This window comes from Agrilus planipennis, unplaced genomic scaffold (genome assembly GCF_000699045.2).
Source record: "Agrilus planipennis isolate EAB-ADULT unplaced genomic scaffold, Apla_2.0 scaffold189, whole genome shotgun sequence".
Taxonomy (NCBI): Eukaryota; Metazoa; Arthropoda; class Insecta; order Coleoptera; family Buprestidae; genus Agrilus; species Agrilus planipennis.
In genome coordinates, this window is record NW_020439010.1 from 232,208 (window position 1) to 248,907 (window position 16,700).

At 29.9% G+C, this 16,700-nt stretch overlaps 1 protein-coding gene across 4 annotated transcripts in view; it reads right to left on the bottom strand.

The window, feature by feature from the left end:
• Positions 1-1,072: 1,072 nt before the first annotated feature.
• The window catches only part of LOC108738025 (proton-coupled amino acid transporter-like protein pathetic), a 25,880-nt gene continuing 10,252 nt past the window's right edge, over positions 1,073-16,700 (bottom strand). Inside the window, exons 1-5 of one of the 4 annotated variants that reach the window (XM_018471237.1) lie at positions 12,697-12,910; positions 2,868-3,346; positions 2,420-2,777; positions 1,947-2,128; positions 1,073-1,580 (exon numbers count right to left, since the gene is read on the bottom strand). In XM_018471237.1, coding sequence (XP_018326739.1) covers positions 1,160-1,580; positions 1,947-2,128; positions 2,420-2,777; positions 2,868-3,316 — 1,410 coding nt within the window. In that variant the 5' untranslated portion in view covers positions 3,317-3,346; positions 12,697-12,910 and the 3' untranslated portion in view covers positions 1,073-1,159. Of the gene's footprint in view, positions 1,581-1,946; positions 2,129-2,419; positions 2,778-2,867; positions 3,347-3,464; positions 3,689-5,205; positions 5,681-12,696; positions 12,911-16,700 lie in introns of those variants that run through there. The other 3 variants (XM_018471235.1, XM_025976165.1, XM_018471236.2) reach the window with 3 other exon arrangements.

The following is a 16,700-nucleotide window of genomic DNA, read 5'->3' on the forward strand; positions in this document are numbered from 1 at the left end:
CTTTTATAGAAATAATTCTAATTTCTAAAGAACTTTTCTCATTTTCACCCTTCTTTAAATAAGAAAAAACCTAAGTAATTATAGAATCTAATGATCACAAATTATTTGGTAATAATGACAGTTGTAGTAATCGTTATAATAGTACATAAAAAAATTAAGGTTTACCTAAGCTGAACAAAAATATTGTAATTTTAAATATTTTTAAAAGACATTTCAAGAAGATAAAGGTAAATTCAAAATGTTTGAAATATTTCATTACTTACTAATGTATGTAGAAAACTTAAAAGTAAATATTAGGTGTGCGTTCTATCCATTTTTATGAAATATAGCTAAATATATTCCATAAGAAATCTTTCTAATTTTCTATGTAGGTATTTGGTTTTTTAGTAACTATTTGCTATAAGTTTGCTTTCAGTCGTTTAATATTACTAACATGTAGCAATTTTGCATTAAAAACGTACTTTTAACACAAATTTGTAGTAGCACACCTACAATTGGGCGTTTTAAAAATTTGGTATTTTATTGTCGATAATTATGAGAGAATTCCGAAAATAGAATACTCTCAAATTCCGTATTTGTTATATACTGTATTTGCTTATGATATGTGTTTGTTTTGACTTTTAGTTTTTCTTTTTTTGGTAACAACTTAAAAGAGTTTAAAACAGTAAACGGTAACTAACTAATTTCGTTGGTACTTAAATATAAAATATTTTCTACATAAATAATTTAAATAAAAAAAAAAACGAAACGCACCAACAAAAATATCACAGTTCTCATACATTCGCCGTGGAATGTTTAATGGAAATGAAGGCTATGTCTTTTTAAAAATGCCTCACATTCTTAGAAGTTTTACATTTTTTTAATGAATATCTACCTACATGCCGCTAATTAATTATTTTAAATTTGCTATTTCTTTCTGCAAAGTATACTACGTTATTAATCTCTTTTTCTTTATAAAAAATAAATTATTGTCTTAATAAGTCATTAAATTATTGTCAAAAGTCTAAATCTTTAAATTAGCGGTAAAATTTGCAAAAAAAACATTCATAATACGTATCCAATTAAATAAGTCGTGAAACTTTTTTGTTACATCATTTCTTCCCCTTGGAACTCATTTTCAGAAAATGAAAATGGAATAAATCAAAACAGATTCTGCCTATTAGTTATTAACTTCGGGGCTGATGATATTTAAAACACTAACATAAGAACCTAATATGAACCCCAGAAAACCGAAAACGGCTATAAAAAAATCTTTCCAGAAGATCCATTTATATTTACCGAGCCTGTCGGGCCAAAAGGTTAGTATTTCCAATAGGGGTGGAAAAATGAGGGCCAATGCAGAACTGCTAAATGCTCCAACCAAAGAAATAACTGCACCCAAATTCGGAATGGCAGCGGCCAAGGCAAAAGTTATGATGACAAGAATTGTACGAGTGATATATTCTCCCAAAACTTGGGCCTTTTCCGTCTCTAAATGGTCTTTTACTATAGGCCAAATGATACTGAATGGAACATAGAACTGAAGCCCATATGAAAGAAATATGGCTATAGCCATCATGAGACGTACCGACTGTGCCAATCTGCAAAAAAAAATACAAGTTTTATCTTTTTTCTACAGTACACTAATAATGTACATATGCTTAATAAAAATAATAATTGACAGATGTAAAACATCAAAATTTAAGAATCCCTGACACGAGAGTAACAGACGGAACGACAAAACTTCTTGTAGAGGGGAGTGCTAAGTCTTGAAGGAGGACGGAAAGAGTCGACCAGCCACGAAGCTGTCCGAATGAAGCGTCTTCCGTCACGCCACACAAGAAATGGCTTTCCCCGTACACTTTTAACAACCGACTAGTTGCGATGCTAGCCGAATGAAGCGTCGCCCGCCTTGCCACGCTGTATAATTAACTACAATGAATAATTAAAATAAAACGAATACTTACATATCGTTTGACGGTAAATACAAGGTAACACTTCCAAGCTGAGCCATATCACCATATTTGAGATAACCGAAAAATCCTACCGCTGTATAAAGACAAGCAACTATGACCATTCCTGTATTTAAAACTCCGGTCCATCCTCCGAAGTCTTGCGGCCTTTTCATGTTGTTTTCTAAAGGAAGAACCTAAAAAAATAAAAAAATTGATACTATTAAAAAATATTTACAAATATTTTACGTCTTAATTAATTTTGGTTTCAATAATTTTTTCCTACAATAAATGCAAGACAGAAAATGCATAAATAAGGTCATCACATAATCAGAATTTTAAAAATACAATACTTCAACATTGATTATTATGCACAATTATTTTAAATTTCTTATGATAAGTTTTGATTGCAAGGCTATTTTATTATGGAGTTTTATAAGATTTTTATATTCATTAGAAAATTAAGTGTTTAATAACTATGTACTTACTACACCAATTCCCTCAAATGCGTAAATCGCTGTACCAAAAAATAACGCAAATTGTGACCAGTTGGTAGACGCTTTAATGGAAGAAGTGTTTGGTAGACCTTGTAACATGTAGAAAAATGTAATTGCCAAACCAGTACAAGTTAATATGGAGGCAAAGAATGACACCGGTGCCAAATACTTCAGATTTTTTAACCAATTTAAAACAATCATTGGTGGTAGCAAAAACACTAAATACCAATGAACGCTTATATCAACGATGTAATGCTTAATTACTTCCTGAAGGTTCGCCGCCACAAATACAAAATATACACAACAAAAACCTATTTGTGTAATGCAGAGGAAAGAGTTGATAGAGATCCTGCAATAAAATAAAGTGGTGATAGATCATAAAATACGTAATAACACATTATCTACGTTTTTTATTATTGTTTGCTGTAAAATGACGTACTTGAATATACGGGAATATTTTCTGAGAGGTTCCGGTCCTAACTGGCAAGCATATTCAGATACTTCAGCAAAATTCAACGCAGCCGTGTTAGTTCTTCTACACAAATCATGGGAACATTTAACAAGCATATGCATGCAATGGGTACAAATGATACCCATTAAAAGGGTACCTACTGTTCCCACAGCCCACCCTGCGTTTCGAAAAGCGTCTGGCATTGCCAAAATCCCGGTGCCTACATTCCCTTTCAGTAAATGTATCATCGTGTCTAAATTTGAAGTAGGATGTTCCAAGCTCCTGTTCAAAACAGGGTCTTCTACTTCCATTTTATACGATGAAACCACACTGTGTAGGGGTTTAGTGATATCGACGATGGTGTCTTGGACTGCAGGGGGTTCTGTAGAATCACTTTGAGACTCATTATCTAATAACGGCCTCTTTTCGTCCTTCATTGTTCCCTTTTTTGTTTTCTCACGAGTATTCTGAAAATAAAATTATGTTGAAATAAAACCATTATTATTTAAAATTCATCCAAAAACAAAAATTAATTCAAAATATTCCAAAAGAAACACAGTGGTTGCAAATTAAAACAATTCGTACCTTCGTATGCGCAAAGTTAAACATTTAAGATACAAATAAATGGGAATGCTTCCTGTTTTTAGCAACTCATGCGGCTTAGGATTCATGTCCCGTCGTTTTACCTTTAAAATTTAATCAACATTTAAACTGAAATCCCTGGAAAAAGCCGAATTTGAAAATCGATACAAATCGAATATTTTAATCTTTTATAATTTTTAACATAATCATTCATCCTAAAAATACAACGCTAAATCTAATATGATGAGCCAAAAATAAAATAAGTAAACAATACTTTTTATTTAAGTTATATTATTAGAAATTCTCAATAAGTAGTATTTTTAGTATTTCTTATACTATCTACACTAGTATAACAACTGTAAAAACTATCGATGTGAAATAGTAATCTTTCCTATCTATTAACATCTCATTCGTACATGTATACATTCTGCTTAATTCACCCCTAAATAAACAAACTTTGGTATGTGAAGGTCGTAATATTTGAGTTGACCTTTATTTGCAAATAGTGTTTTATCGTGATTACGACATTTTACAGATTGTAACAAATTTTATACGTTTGGTGATCATTTTTTGAAGAGAAAGTAAATAAAATTGTCACTTAAAAATTAATGTTAATGTCACAACATACTAATATTACATTACACAGAGTTTTATTACGTCGTGTACCTTGGAACATGACACTCATTGCATTCGTGAGTCAAAATATGATACATAAAGTACTTTTTTACCAAGCAGATAATCTGAAGGAATTATTTCGAGTTACATTAAGCGCGAAAAAAGTTACTTTTTTAATCTTACGTTAATTAGAATAGTTGCCTATAAGATAAATTAAATTTGATATAGTGAAGCTATAATAACGGATAAAAAAAGAAATAAAATAAAACCGAAAAAATTCAAAATTTAATCAGTAAAATTTAGTTTTGCATAACAAACAGTAAATAACTACCTAATTGTTATGTATATCTAAAATATCTTACATATGAATTTCATTTTAAAATTAAATAAATAAGTTGTTTTTTCATAACTCTCGTTAGATTTATATAATTTAATTAAACAGCAAATACATCAATGAATTTGTAAATAATTTTAAATAAAAATTAATTCTGTGAAGAAAAAAAAAGTAGAATTTTATATTCATTTTAGCGAAAGAAATAAAAATTATATAATCACTTCATAAACGTGAATCTAAAATATCATTTACAATGTTAACAACACAATAGATTATTATTTATTTATAGTGAAATGTCTTATAGTTGTGTCAACTTCAGAAATTTTTCGATTAAAAACAATTCTGGGTCGAAATGAACAGTAAATACACATGTACATATATGAATTGACAAAGTTTTCCACTAAAGATAACACAGCAAAAATATTTGACATACATATGTACATATATTTATAAAGGCGCCTATACGTAGCCGGAAATATGAAGTTACCATATATGTTACGGTCAAAAAAATGGGATTGCTTCTATATTCGATATTTATAAAAAATGCTTTACGATTAATGAAACTTGTTAACTACTTTTCATCAACTTTAAGATTAATTGATCTTAAATTAGCTACAAATCAAAATTAACTCGAAATTTTTGACTTATTAATTTTGTATACTAAATAGTCCTCGGAGTACACAGTTATTTAATGTTGAGGGGTTTATTTTAAATACTTTATATTGAGATTAACGGATTTTGTCTTATTGTTGTCTATCGCAAATATCAAACAAAAAAAATCGTTTTGTAACTCACATTGTTATCAATATTAACAGATCCATAAAATTTTCTATCCATTTTTCCTTTATTTTATTAACAAAGCAATCAATAAACACCTCTCGCACTGTAACGTATTAATACACACAAGAAATTAACAGAAACACACGAAATTAATATCTCATATATATATGCAAATAGGTTGATAGGTATAACCACCCCTCCACTAAACTCGATCAGAAAGCCAATTAAAATAAATCGTTCATCAGACGAATCGTCGACAGCCTTTAACTCTCGTGAATATTATTTATTCATAATTATTATGTAGTATCTAGTTAAGTTTAATAAAGCATTATCTTATGTAAAATATAAATGATGATATTCTGTGTAAATATTTCTTTCTACATGTGCTACAACGCGTACAATAAGATAAAAAACTAAATTCACGTGTATTAAAAATGATAAAAAGAATGTGAAAATTTTGTTAATAAAACTGTAGCAGGTACTATGAGATGAAGAAGGGGTGATGGATTGCCGGTACAATAATTTATAAATAAAAACAAACATTCTCAAAAAAAATAATTGGTGAAGGTCTAGATGATGGGGATCGAAAGAGGAGGTCTCCCCCACCACTGTACCATAAAAAGTTCGTGGCGGTCTCACCCCCATAAAAAGTTATGAGGGTTCAAAGTTAATAAATATGCCAATTTTTATACATTTCTAGGCATGTAAATATTTATATAGTCATTCTTAAACAATATTCAAAGGTAAAACTAATGAAAAATACATAAAAATATTGAGAAAGTTATATAAAACATTATTTAAATATCTTTATCAATAGGGTAGGTTAGGTTAGGTTAGGTTAGATTATCGGGTTTTGTTCAAGTGACCACCCTCTTTCGATCCCCCACCTCCACCCGCTTGAAAATAGTGTATGAAAATTGACAAAATAATCAACTTTCAACCCCCATAACTTTTTATGGGGGTGAGACCGCCACGAACTTTTTATGGTACAGTGGTGAGGGAGACCTCCTCTTTCGATCCCACCCACCCCTTGGGGGTGGGGACCATCATTTAGACATTTACCAAATCATTTTTTAAAATTAAAAGTTAAAAAGTCATCGACCTCAAGAGATATGTATTGCTGAAAATATACTGACTTTTTTAAGGCATATTTTTGTTTGTATTTCGAAACGAATAAAACAAAAATCACTGAAAAAGAGTCAACAGAATTTTCTCTAATATTTGCATAAAAATTTTTATTTGTGAGGAACTTCAAACATTCAAAAGTATAAGCATACCTCTATTTTTTGTGTAAATATTTCTTTCTACATGTGCTGCAACGCGTATAATAAAATTCTCGAATATTAAAAATGATAAAAACAACGTGAAAATTTTATTAATAAAACTGTGGCAGTTACCATATGAGGAGGAATAGGGTGACAAACTGCCTAGGCATAATGATTTATGAATAAAAACAAGCAATATAATCTAAAAAAAAATCGCATTATTTCTTAAAATTCCAATATCCAAATTTTTATATAGTAGAATGGTAATCCAAAATAACTGTAAATGAAAATCTGTGCTACTTTGATATTCAGTCTACCTCTGCCTCTAGCGGTGATACATCAATACTTTAATATACAATCTACCTACATATAAGTAAAAATATACAAAAAACACGTAATTTTGAGAAAATAGTAAAGGTGAAGGTCTCGAACGACTTGACCATGATAACACTCACTTCGTTCGTGTTGTCTTTTCTTACGGCAATCTTCGGGTGAATGTCGCGAAAGGATTGGATCAAAAGTTTGTAGTAGGAAAAAACGAAAACGCGAACGAAGTCGGTAGACCACGTACAAAAACAGTAATACTGGAGTAGTAAATATTCTACAGAAAACAATTTCGCATGCAAAATTTTATATTCAAAAATAAGCAATATTAACAACAATGTTGAACATAACCAAGTATATCTTTTCTACCCATAAATTCGTCTGGCAGTTTTGTAAATGTCGTAGATCCTTAAAAATGTTATTTGTTACAAAATGCTTCTTTTCCTGGTCTTTTGTACAATAAATAATTAATTCAAATGGTTCATGCAAAGTATTTATTAACTGAAGCAGTAATATGAAATTAACAATTAAAATCGTATTTTATCTATTAAATAATGAAGTTTTTAATATCAAAATATAAATAATTTCCAGATGAAAGAGTCAAAATATGAAAATACTCCATCAAGAAAGGAGAACTTGAATGAAGTAGAAAATATCGAAGAAATTTGAACCTTGATATAGTAATAAAACATATGTATATACCTAAAAATCCTTATGTATTCTAAGTATAAATTAGTAGGAAACACCTGGAGACGGTAAGTGAAATAAATTAAAAAGTGATCGCTTCGTTTGAAGGACTTCAAATAAATTAGAATTTTATCGAAAATATAAATATTGCACTCTCAAGAGATATGTATTACTGAAAATGTATTGACTCTTTTAAGGCATATTTCTCTTTCAATTAATTTCAAACTGAAATGAAAATGAATTTTTCCCTTGCTTTGTTTGTTATATTATCGAAACAAATACACTAGATTAAATATTATGTTCTAAGTTAGAAACGAACAAGCAAATAAACCAGTTGCCATAAAATTTTCCTTTCATTATACACTAATAGCGAATTCAGAACCGACCTTACGGATATCAACGGCATCATATTTTGAAAAATACGACGTGGTACATTAAAATTCGTTCAAATGCCATCTTTTTATTCATATAAATAATAAAGTAATATGTAAGTCCAATAAATGCAATTTAATGTTTTTAAAGGGGTATTACGCTTTGTTCAAATGATTTTGAGAGTTCGATTGGTTCACGACAGTTTTCAGAAGTGCGGGTGATGTTTTCAAAAATAAACCTTTATACAGGTAAGGCAAAATATGTAGTGAACATGGAACATACACATTTCAGTGTCAGCATTTTTTCTTTTTGTCGCACAACCGAAAATGCGTGGAATATTTTTTTTTTCGTCTATCTCTGAGAACTACCATTAACCAACCGAACTCTGAAAATCTTTTGTATAAACTAGGGTTTGTCGGTTTTTAAAAACCGGTTTTTTGGAGAAAATTATGAAATTCGAAAACCGGTTTTTTAGTAGAAAATATCGGTTTTCAATGTATGAATAACACTTAAAAAAAATTTGAAAATGACAAATGTAGCTAAATGTACCAGATTGATGAAAACACTGTTGTAAGCAGTTTGGTTCTTGGAATCATATAGGTCGCAAGCGGTTTGGTGTGTTTTGTCTATTAGATGAATTAATTTAGATTTTATATCAGTTTGTCTTCTGGTTTCTTTATGTACAGTTCATAAATTCAGTGTTCAGTAAATAATTTCAGTCAAAAACCGCTTTTAATCACTCTAAATTTTCTGTTAAAATTTTTTGTTCGAATTACAGAATATTCGAGCAAAAAATTTTTTTATAAAAATTCGAAACCGGTTTTCTGGAAACAGTAATCTAACCTATGTCTACCCACTACCCCTCCTAACTCCTGTTTCTGCCTCTAATATGTCTCTGACTAGACCTTCATTCCCGAGAAGGTGTCCTACTTACCTATCTCGTCTATTTCTTATTGACTTCTATACAGTCCTCTGTTCTTCTATTCTTTCTAATACCTCTTCATTTTTAACCTTCTCTATTATCATTCGCCTGTAACACCACATTTCGAACGCTTGTAACCATTCCTTTTCCGCGGCGCCCACTGTTCATATTTCGCACCCATACAGCGCCGCGCGCCAAACATACATCTTTAACAACCTTTTTCAAATTTCTAAATTAACCGTTCGCGAGCATAAAAGTGACTTATTATTTATATTACCAGTTTTTAGCACCAACAAAATAATTTCTACTGTCCATTAAAGTCTATACAGCGATGTAATTATACTACATGAATAATTTTGCAGAATTTCTAAAAACCAGACATCTACGTTTTCAATTTTAAATGCGATTAGTCATTTCCAAGAAATACATCAAAAAGAACGAATAATTTAATGTAGTTGAAACCTTGTCTCGCCGTCTATCTCTCGTGCTAATTTAAACCCTCCAAAACCACTCTCAAATAAACCCTATAAAAGAATACAATATACATATACGTATTAACTTTACAAGTAAAAAGATAACTAAAACACGAAGAGAAGATAAAACGTCAACACTGCTTCATATTGATGTAACAATTATGATAAATAATATTGATTATTTTGACCAACTAAATTAATCTAATCTCAGCGGAAATGGAAAGCCTGGAGATTAATGAAAAAATTTTATGACAATACTACTGCGGTAGTAGTAGCGCATAATTATGAAGGTTTCAAAAACCGAAGCAAATGTAGGTAATGTAGGATACTTATTCTCTAAAAAATTCAAAAGCAATTTTATTTTAAAGTATTAATTTTATTACTGTCAGCGACTGAACTTCAAGTACAGATGTGCCCTGAACTACGTTAAACAAATTTTAGAAAGGGGTTTGCTTTCTATTTTCTGATTAAAAATATTTACCAATGTGGTGTTATAGGCGGATGATGAGGATATCGTGGATAGAGAAGGTTAGAAATTAGAAAGAATAGGAGAACAGAGGACTCTATGGAAGTCAATAAGAAATAGGCGAGATAGATTAGTAGGACACCTTCTCAGGCTTGATGGTCTAGTTAGAGACATATTAGAGGCAGAAACAGGAGTTAGGAAGGGTAGAGGTAGACCTAGATTAAATTACTGTTCGCAAATAGTTAAGGATGTGGGCTGTTCTAGTTTTAGGGAAATGCGAAGTTTAGCTCAGGATAGGAAAAAGTGGAGGTACGTGTCCAACCAGTCTTACGACTGACGCCCCTATGATGATGATGAGGTGACCTATTACGAAAACGTAATACATACATAATGTGTTTTCAATTATTGTACTGAAAACCGCCTGTATCATGATTTACGTAATTTTCAAATAATAATACTGTGCCCATACGACATCAGATTTTAGATTACCCACTATTGGAAAGTTATTTGTTTTCTTATATAAAAAATAATTAAAACTACATTGCATTCCCAATTAAAGTTAGTAGCTGCTATTTATTGTTGTAATTAGCATTACCTACCATAAAATATGTATNAACATAAAAATTGTTTATTAGCTTTTAATATATCAGACTAAAATTTAACTAAAATTGTGAAGAAAACCCTTATAGAGATATCAATTCAAGGGAATTATTACTTTCCTTATTTCTTTACAAATAGCGTATTTTAGATTGTTTACAACATGTTAAAGCTCAAATAATCTTTGAAATGCCAGTGTCCCCTATTTGCATTTGTAATTTTTTATAGATAAAAAGGCATATTTAAACTATAAAGAAAGTATTTTAACTAATAATTATATTGAAATGTTCATATCACACATAAACAAAGTGAACTGCACTACAACTATGTGTTACCCTTTTTTCTTATGATAAGAAGAAATACATTAACTAACAATAAGAGTTAATAGTACTTAGTGAATAAATAAACAAGAATTAATTGTAGGGAATACAAAACATTTTATTTTCTGTACAGTTAGGGTTGTACCATGGAAAATTACTTGGTTGATAATTAACAAATAAAACCGTTTATTTAATGAAGCATTTCAATAATACGTGCTAATGATTAAGGGATAAACACCGCACACTTCTATGTTTTTATTGTATATAATATGATATACATGTATTGTCACTATTTAGAGAAAAATTATTTACAATTAGGATATGTCATAATTAATTTATAACTGAATTGTTTAATTTTCAGAAAATTTAATAAGGTAACGAAAAAAATAAACCAACATTATTCTATAAAAAAAAATAGAGAAACAACCGTACTGTTTCTCTTTAGAGTTCTAATATACCTAAACATGAATGTATGAAACTCTATTTGTAGACTAGCTTGTCGTCCGTGTGAATCATTTTCGGAAATATTAATTCTAATTGTTTATAAAAAACACAATTACCACACACAGTAACAAAAAGCTCAACCTTCCCAAAGATGAGCTATCAACTCAAAAATTAACAGAAACTATAAAATTTTAAGGTTTTCCATGAGAACAATTTATGGAAAATTATTTTTATATTCAAATTGTTCAAATTTTACTGAATTTGATTACAAAAAAATTATCTGCAGATNTATTTTACGAAAACTGTCTTTTATTTCCACAAAAAAAAAAACGAAATGACTTTCCGAACAACCCTATATCTCGAGGAATAGGATTGTCTGTTTATCTACTTGCTTGAGCAGATCACATAAATCTCAGAAAATCGGATAACCTTCTGCTAGCTTAATATCATAACGGCAGATTAGAGATCACAAATTTGTCTCAGCCGATTTTAGGATTTAATTGACATCATACTTTATAGCTAATCTGTAGTGAATTTGCAGCAAAAGAATTAAGTTTGTAATGTCCCTGATATCATACTAGCAAATCACATTTCAGCCGATTTCAAACTGTAATTGTCATCATACTCTGCAGCCGATAGATCAGAGATCACAAAAATTAGGTTGTTTCCAACTACCCTATAGGTACTGCCCTTAAAGCCTTAAGTAGTTTTTACTAAAAGCATATCAATTTTTGATGTCAAAAAACACGACCAAAATAGGTTCATTGATAAAAGTTCGTGCATACTTACTTCAGTTAAAATTCATTTTCAATGCAAACTACGTAGATGGGCGATTCTACGTTAAGAGGTTGTCTGATGATGGAAAAGTGCCCTGATATAAATATTTAAAAATATGTTTTTTTCCGAAGTTGTACTATGTAATCAAGTATACAGACATACGGCAAATCGTTAATAAGCTGTTAACGATACCTAAAAGTCAAAATTAATTAATAACTTTTAAAACAAACGAAGAATTCGTTTGGGTGAGGGGAATTTTTATATAATTTTACCTATCTCCTAAAAAATTCATACCAAACAAAAATTTTGATAACATTTTAGTTTATTATTCACATGTAACACAAAAAAAAAATACGAAGAAAAATGTAAAGATAACCAATCCTAATACTATAAAACTTAACCGATAAGGTTTATGATCGGGAATATTTCGATAATTAATAAAATTTCATTTTCTATGTCAGTGACATATTTCTGTTACAGGATGACTAATGTTACCGTTATTTCGGTTGGTTTTATTTAAAATATCACTCATTCCTCATTCTCCAACTTATTGTTAATGTAATTGAGAATGTAATCGATTATTTTTTTAACGAATATTACGCCAACGCGTATTTAACTATTAATAGGCCTATGGATGGATGTCCATACTAAAAGCAATAATTTTGAGTGAAACACTCTTGACCGATCGATGTAATGTACCTTCTAAACATGTAGTAATGTCTTCATGACAAATTGATCAAAATAATTGATTCTGATCATGAGTCAGTAGGAGGGGGGAGATGGTCTGAAAATCTTGATGACTTTTAATTTCTTTAAGAATTACCTACATGTAATTGCAAAAATATTTACCTGTACTCACCACATTTTTCAAGATTACCCTTGTAGAACGTTAGAATACGACGAGCTGGTTCATCAAAACTAGCGAATAAACGTATGCAAAAATTTCTAAGAATGTGTAATAACACTTTCCATTTAAAATTCAAACAATTTCTCACATTCCACTATGACGCTTTATTGCCACGCTAGCATGCTATTTCAATTTCAAAACCATATTGCGTTTTGTAAACTAAATAACCGTTATCAACAATTATTAGCTACGCAACATGCATTGCGGTTTATAACAAAGAAAGTGTAGCTTAGTATATCACTTATTATAATTATTAAAAGCTTATGATTATTACATGTACAATAAAAAGTTTAAAAGAGAAAGTGATGTATAGGAATAATCTTCCTCAGAGGGAAGGCAAAACATCCTCGTATATGTATAACTTATCATTGGCATAAAAAATGTTGGCATCAGGTATAGATCAGATCAAAAAAGTAATTCTACTATATCAACAAATCAAAAAAGTGTTTGCATTTTGTATTTAAATATTTTTGAAAAACCATTTTCCACATTTCTGGTTTCATCCCCTTCATATTATAGCAACGCCAGATCCTAAATCTTAATCTCAAAAATGAAAAAGCTTTAGCTTCGTTTAGATTTTGAGGTTAACGATAAGACACTTCAGGATCCTGATGCGCTGACGAAATTCTGAGACTAGACTCTAATTGTTGTTAGATCTACCGCTAATATTACTTATTTTCTCAAAAAATAATGTACCTATATGTAGACAGGTGGTTCCTTTTGTGTTGTGTTTTCCTACCGTAGCTTTGTGATCCTAACCTAACAGCTCTTTTTGCTGTTTTCCATAACGTAATTTGAGTGTTACAGTGAAAATTCTGCTGCAGCCATTGATTTTTCTCATATACCACTGCTTTTGCTGAAGAAAATTAAGAAGATAATTTGTAATTTGAAACCCGCACTCGAATCCCGAATTAGAGAAATGGAGACGAGTTAGAAAAATGGAGAAATTTGAGTTCAATAATATATGAGACCATAGGCTTTCACGGCTTGTAAAATTATGATTTGAGTTACAGAAATTCGACTATATTTAATTAATGGTTTATATTATACGCAAGTAGGTGCATACATATTTAATCGTAAGTGTGTTAATGTCAGCTTTTAAGGAAGAACCAAATAGAGGAATTAAGGACAGTCCGAGAACAAAAAATGTTCAACAAACATTAATTAAGCAAACTGTGACAAATAATAAAGATAAGTCGTTAGCCCTATCGCTATACAGAAACTTTCCATGCGATATTTACATTTATTACACTTGGTTGTTTTGATGCCTATATGAAATTCCTCTATTACAAAAACAAAATACGATAAGAAACATATGGTTCAAATGCAGCCGCAAAAACTTTTTTCAATAATAAATAATAACGGCCAGTGATAATGAGATCATCATGAATTCCTGACTGGCATGCTTTAATGTTTAATCTAAGTGCAAAAAATCAGGACCGTATCGGTATTTAACATACTTATATATATGTATNAAATAAAATAAGTAAACAATACTTTTTATTTAAGTTATATTATTAGAAATTCTCAATAAGTAGTATTTTTAGTATTTCTTATACTATCTACACTAGTATAACAACTGTAAAAACTATCGATGTGAAATAGTAATCTTTCCTATCTATTAACATCTCATTCGTACATGTATACATTCTGCTTAATTCACCCCTAAATAAACAAACTTTGGTATGTGAAGGTCGTAATATTTGAGTTGACCTTTATTTGCAAATAGTGTTTTATCGTGATTACGACATTTTACAGATTGTAACAAATTTTATACGTTTGGTGATCATTTTTTGAAGAGAAAGTAAATAAAATTGTCACTTAAAAATTAATGTTAATGTCACAACATACTAATATTACATTACACAGAGTTTTATTACGTCGTGTACCTTGGAACATGACACTCATTGCATTCGTGAGTCAAAATATGATACATAAAGTACTTTTTTACCAAGCAGATAATCTGAAGGAATTATTTCGAGTTACATTAAGCGCGAAAAAAGTTACTTTTTTAATCTTACGTTAATTAGAATAGTTGCCTATAAGATAAATTAAATTTGATATAGTGAAGCTATAATAACGGATAAAAAAAGAAATAAAATAAAACCGAAAAAATTCAAAATTTAATCAGTAAAATTTAGTTTTGCATAACAAACAGTAAATAACTACCTAATTGTTATGTATATCTAAAATATCATCATTACAACATGCTCCCATGTTAGCAGCTTTCCCAATTTTTATTTAATATTATCTAAAAATGTTACAGTAAATATAGAAAATAGGTATTACAAAATTAATTTTTTGATGCATTTAAAATACATTCCTTTTTTATCGTGGGTTACAAAAATATTGGGAGCATATCGCATCATCTTTCTATCCTCCCTTTTTAAACTAATATAAATATGTGTGTTTTTTATATATGATAATAATAAGCTTAGGGTTTTCGTATTTCCCCAGTTTTTATATGGTAGTATAAAATTAACCAAAAATGCTCACTTTTGACAAGTCTGACTAAGTATTCGACCAAGGAGTAAAACTAGTTACCGCTTCATTCTTTTTTTTTTTAATAGTTTGATACTAATACATAAAGCATGATAAAAGTTGTAAACAATACCTCAAAAACCTCTAAGCGAACAAGGATGTTTCATAAAATGTCCCCATTTTAAATTACTTGTTTCAAAACTACTTTGAAACATCAATTACCTTATGTAATATCCATTTAATCCATATAATTGAACGATTCTCAACTTAATTTGAATTAACATCGTGCTAGAAAAAATATTTTTTCTAGGTTGAAGCCAATTCAATTTAGTATATGTACAATAAATTTATTAGAAATGGATGTATGTATTATCATATAATTTAAAAATTGCGAAATACTGCACTGTATATTCATATCATAAATACAATCTAATTAAAATTTGATCTTGGTAACTTCTACGTTTGTATAATTCGTCTTTAATTTTAGTCGATTATTTAGTATGAAGTGAAGCGCTTTTAAGGTTTAATAAATTAATGAACGTCCAAATATTATTTTTCTATTATGAATANCCGCTTGAAAATATTTTTTTTATTGAATTTTATCTGAATTATAGTGTATGAAAATTGTCAAAATAATCAACTTTCAACCCCCATAACTTTTTATGGGGGTGAGACCGCCGCGAAATTTTTATGGGGTTTTACTCAGGTAATCACCCTCTTTCGATCCCCCCTACCCCCACCCCCATGTTACCCCCATAACTTTTTATGGGGGTGAGACCGCCACGAACTTTTTATGGTACAGTGGTGAGGGAGACCTCCTCTTTCGATCCCACCCACCCCTTGGGGGTGGGGACCATCATTTAGACATTTACCAAATCATTTTTTAAAATTAAAAGTTAAAAAGTCATCGACCTCAAGAGATATGTATTGCTGAAAATATACTGACTTTTTTAAGGCATATTTTTGTTTGTATTTCGAAACGAATAAAACAAAAATCACTGAAAAAGAGTCAACAGAATTTTCTCTAATATTTGCATAAAAATTTTTATTTGTGAGGAACTTCAAACATTCAAAAGTATAAGCATACCTCTATTTTTTGTGTAAATATTTCTTTCTACATGTGCTACAACGCGTACAATAAGATAAAAAACTAAATTCACGTGTATTAAAAATGATAAAAAGAATGTGAAAATTTTGTTAATAAAACTGTAGCAGGTACTATGAGATGAAGAAGGGGTGATGGATTGCCGGTACAATAATTTATAAATAAAAACAAACATTCTCAAAAAAAATAATTGGTGAAGGTCTAGATGATGGGGATCGAAAGAGGAGGTCTCCCCCACCACTGTACCATAAAAAGTTCGTGGCGGTCTCACCCCCATAAAAAGTTATGGGGCTTCAAAGTTAGTAAATATGCCAATTTTTATACATTTCTAGGCATGTAAATATTTATATGGTCATTCTTAAACAATATT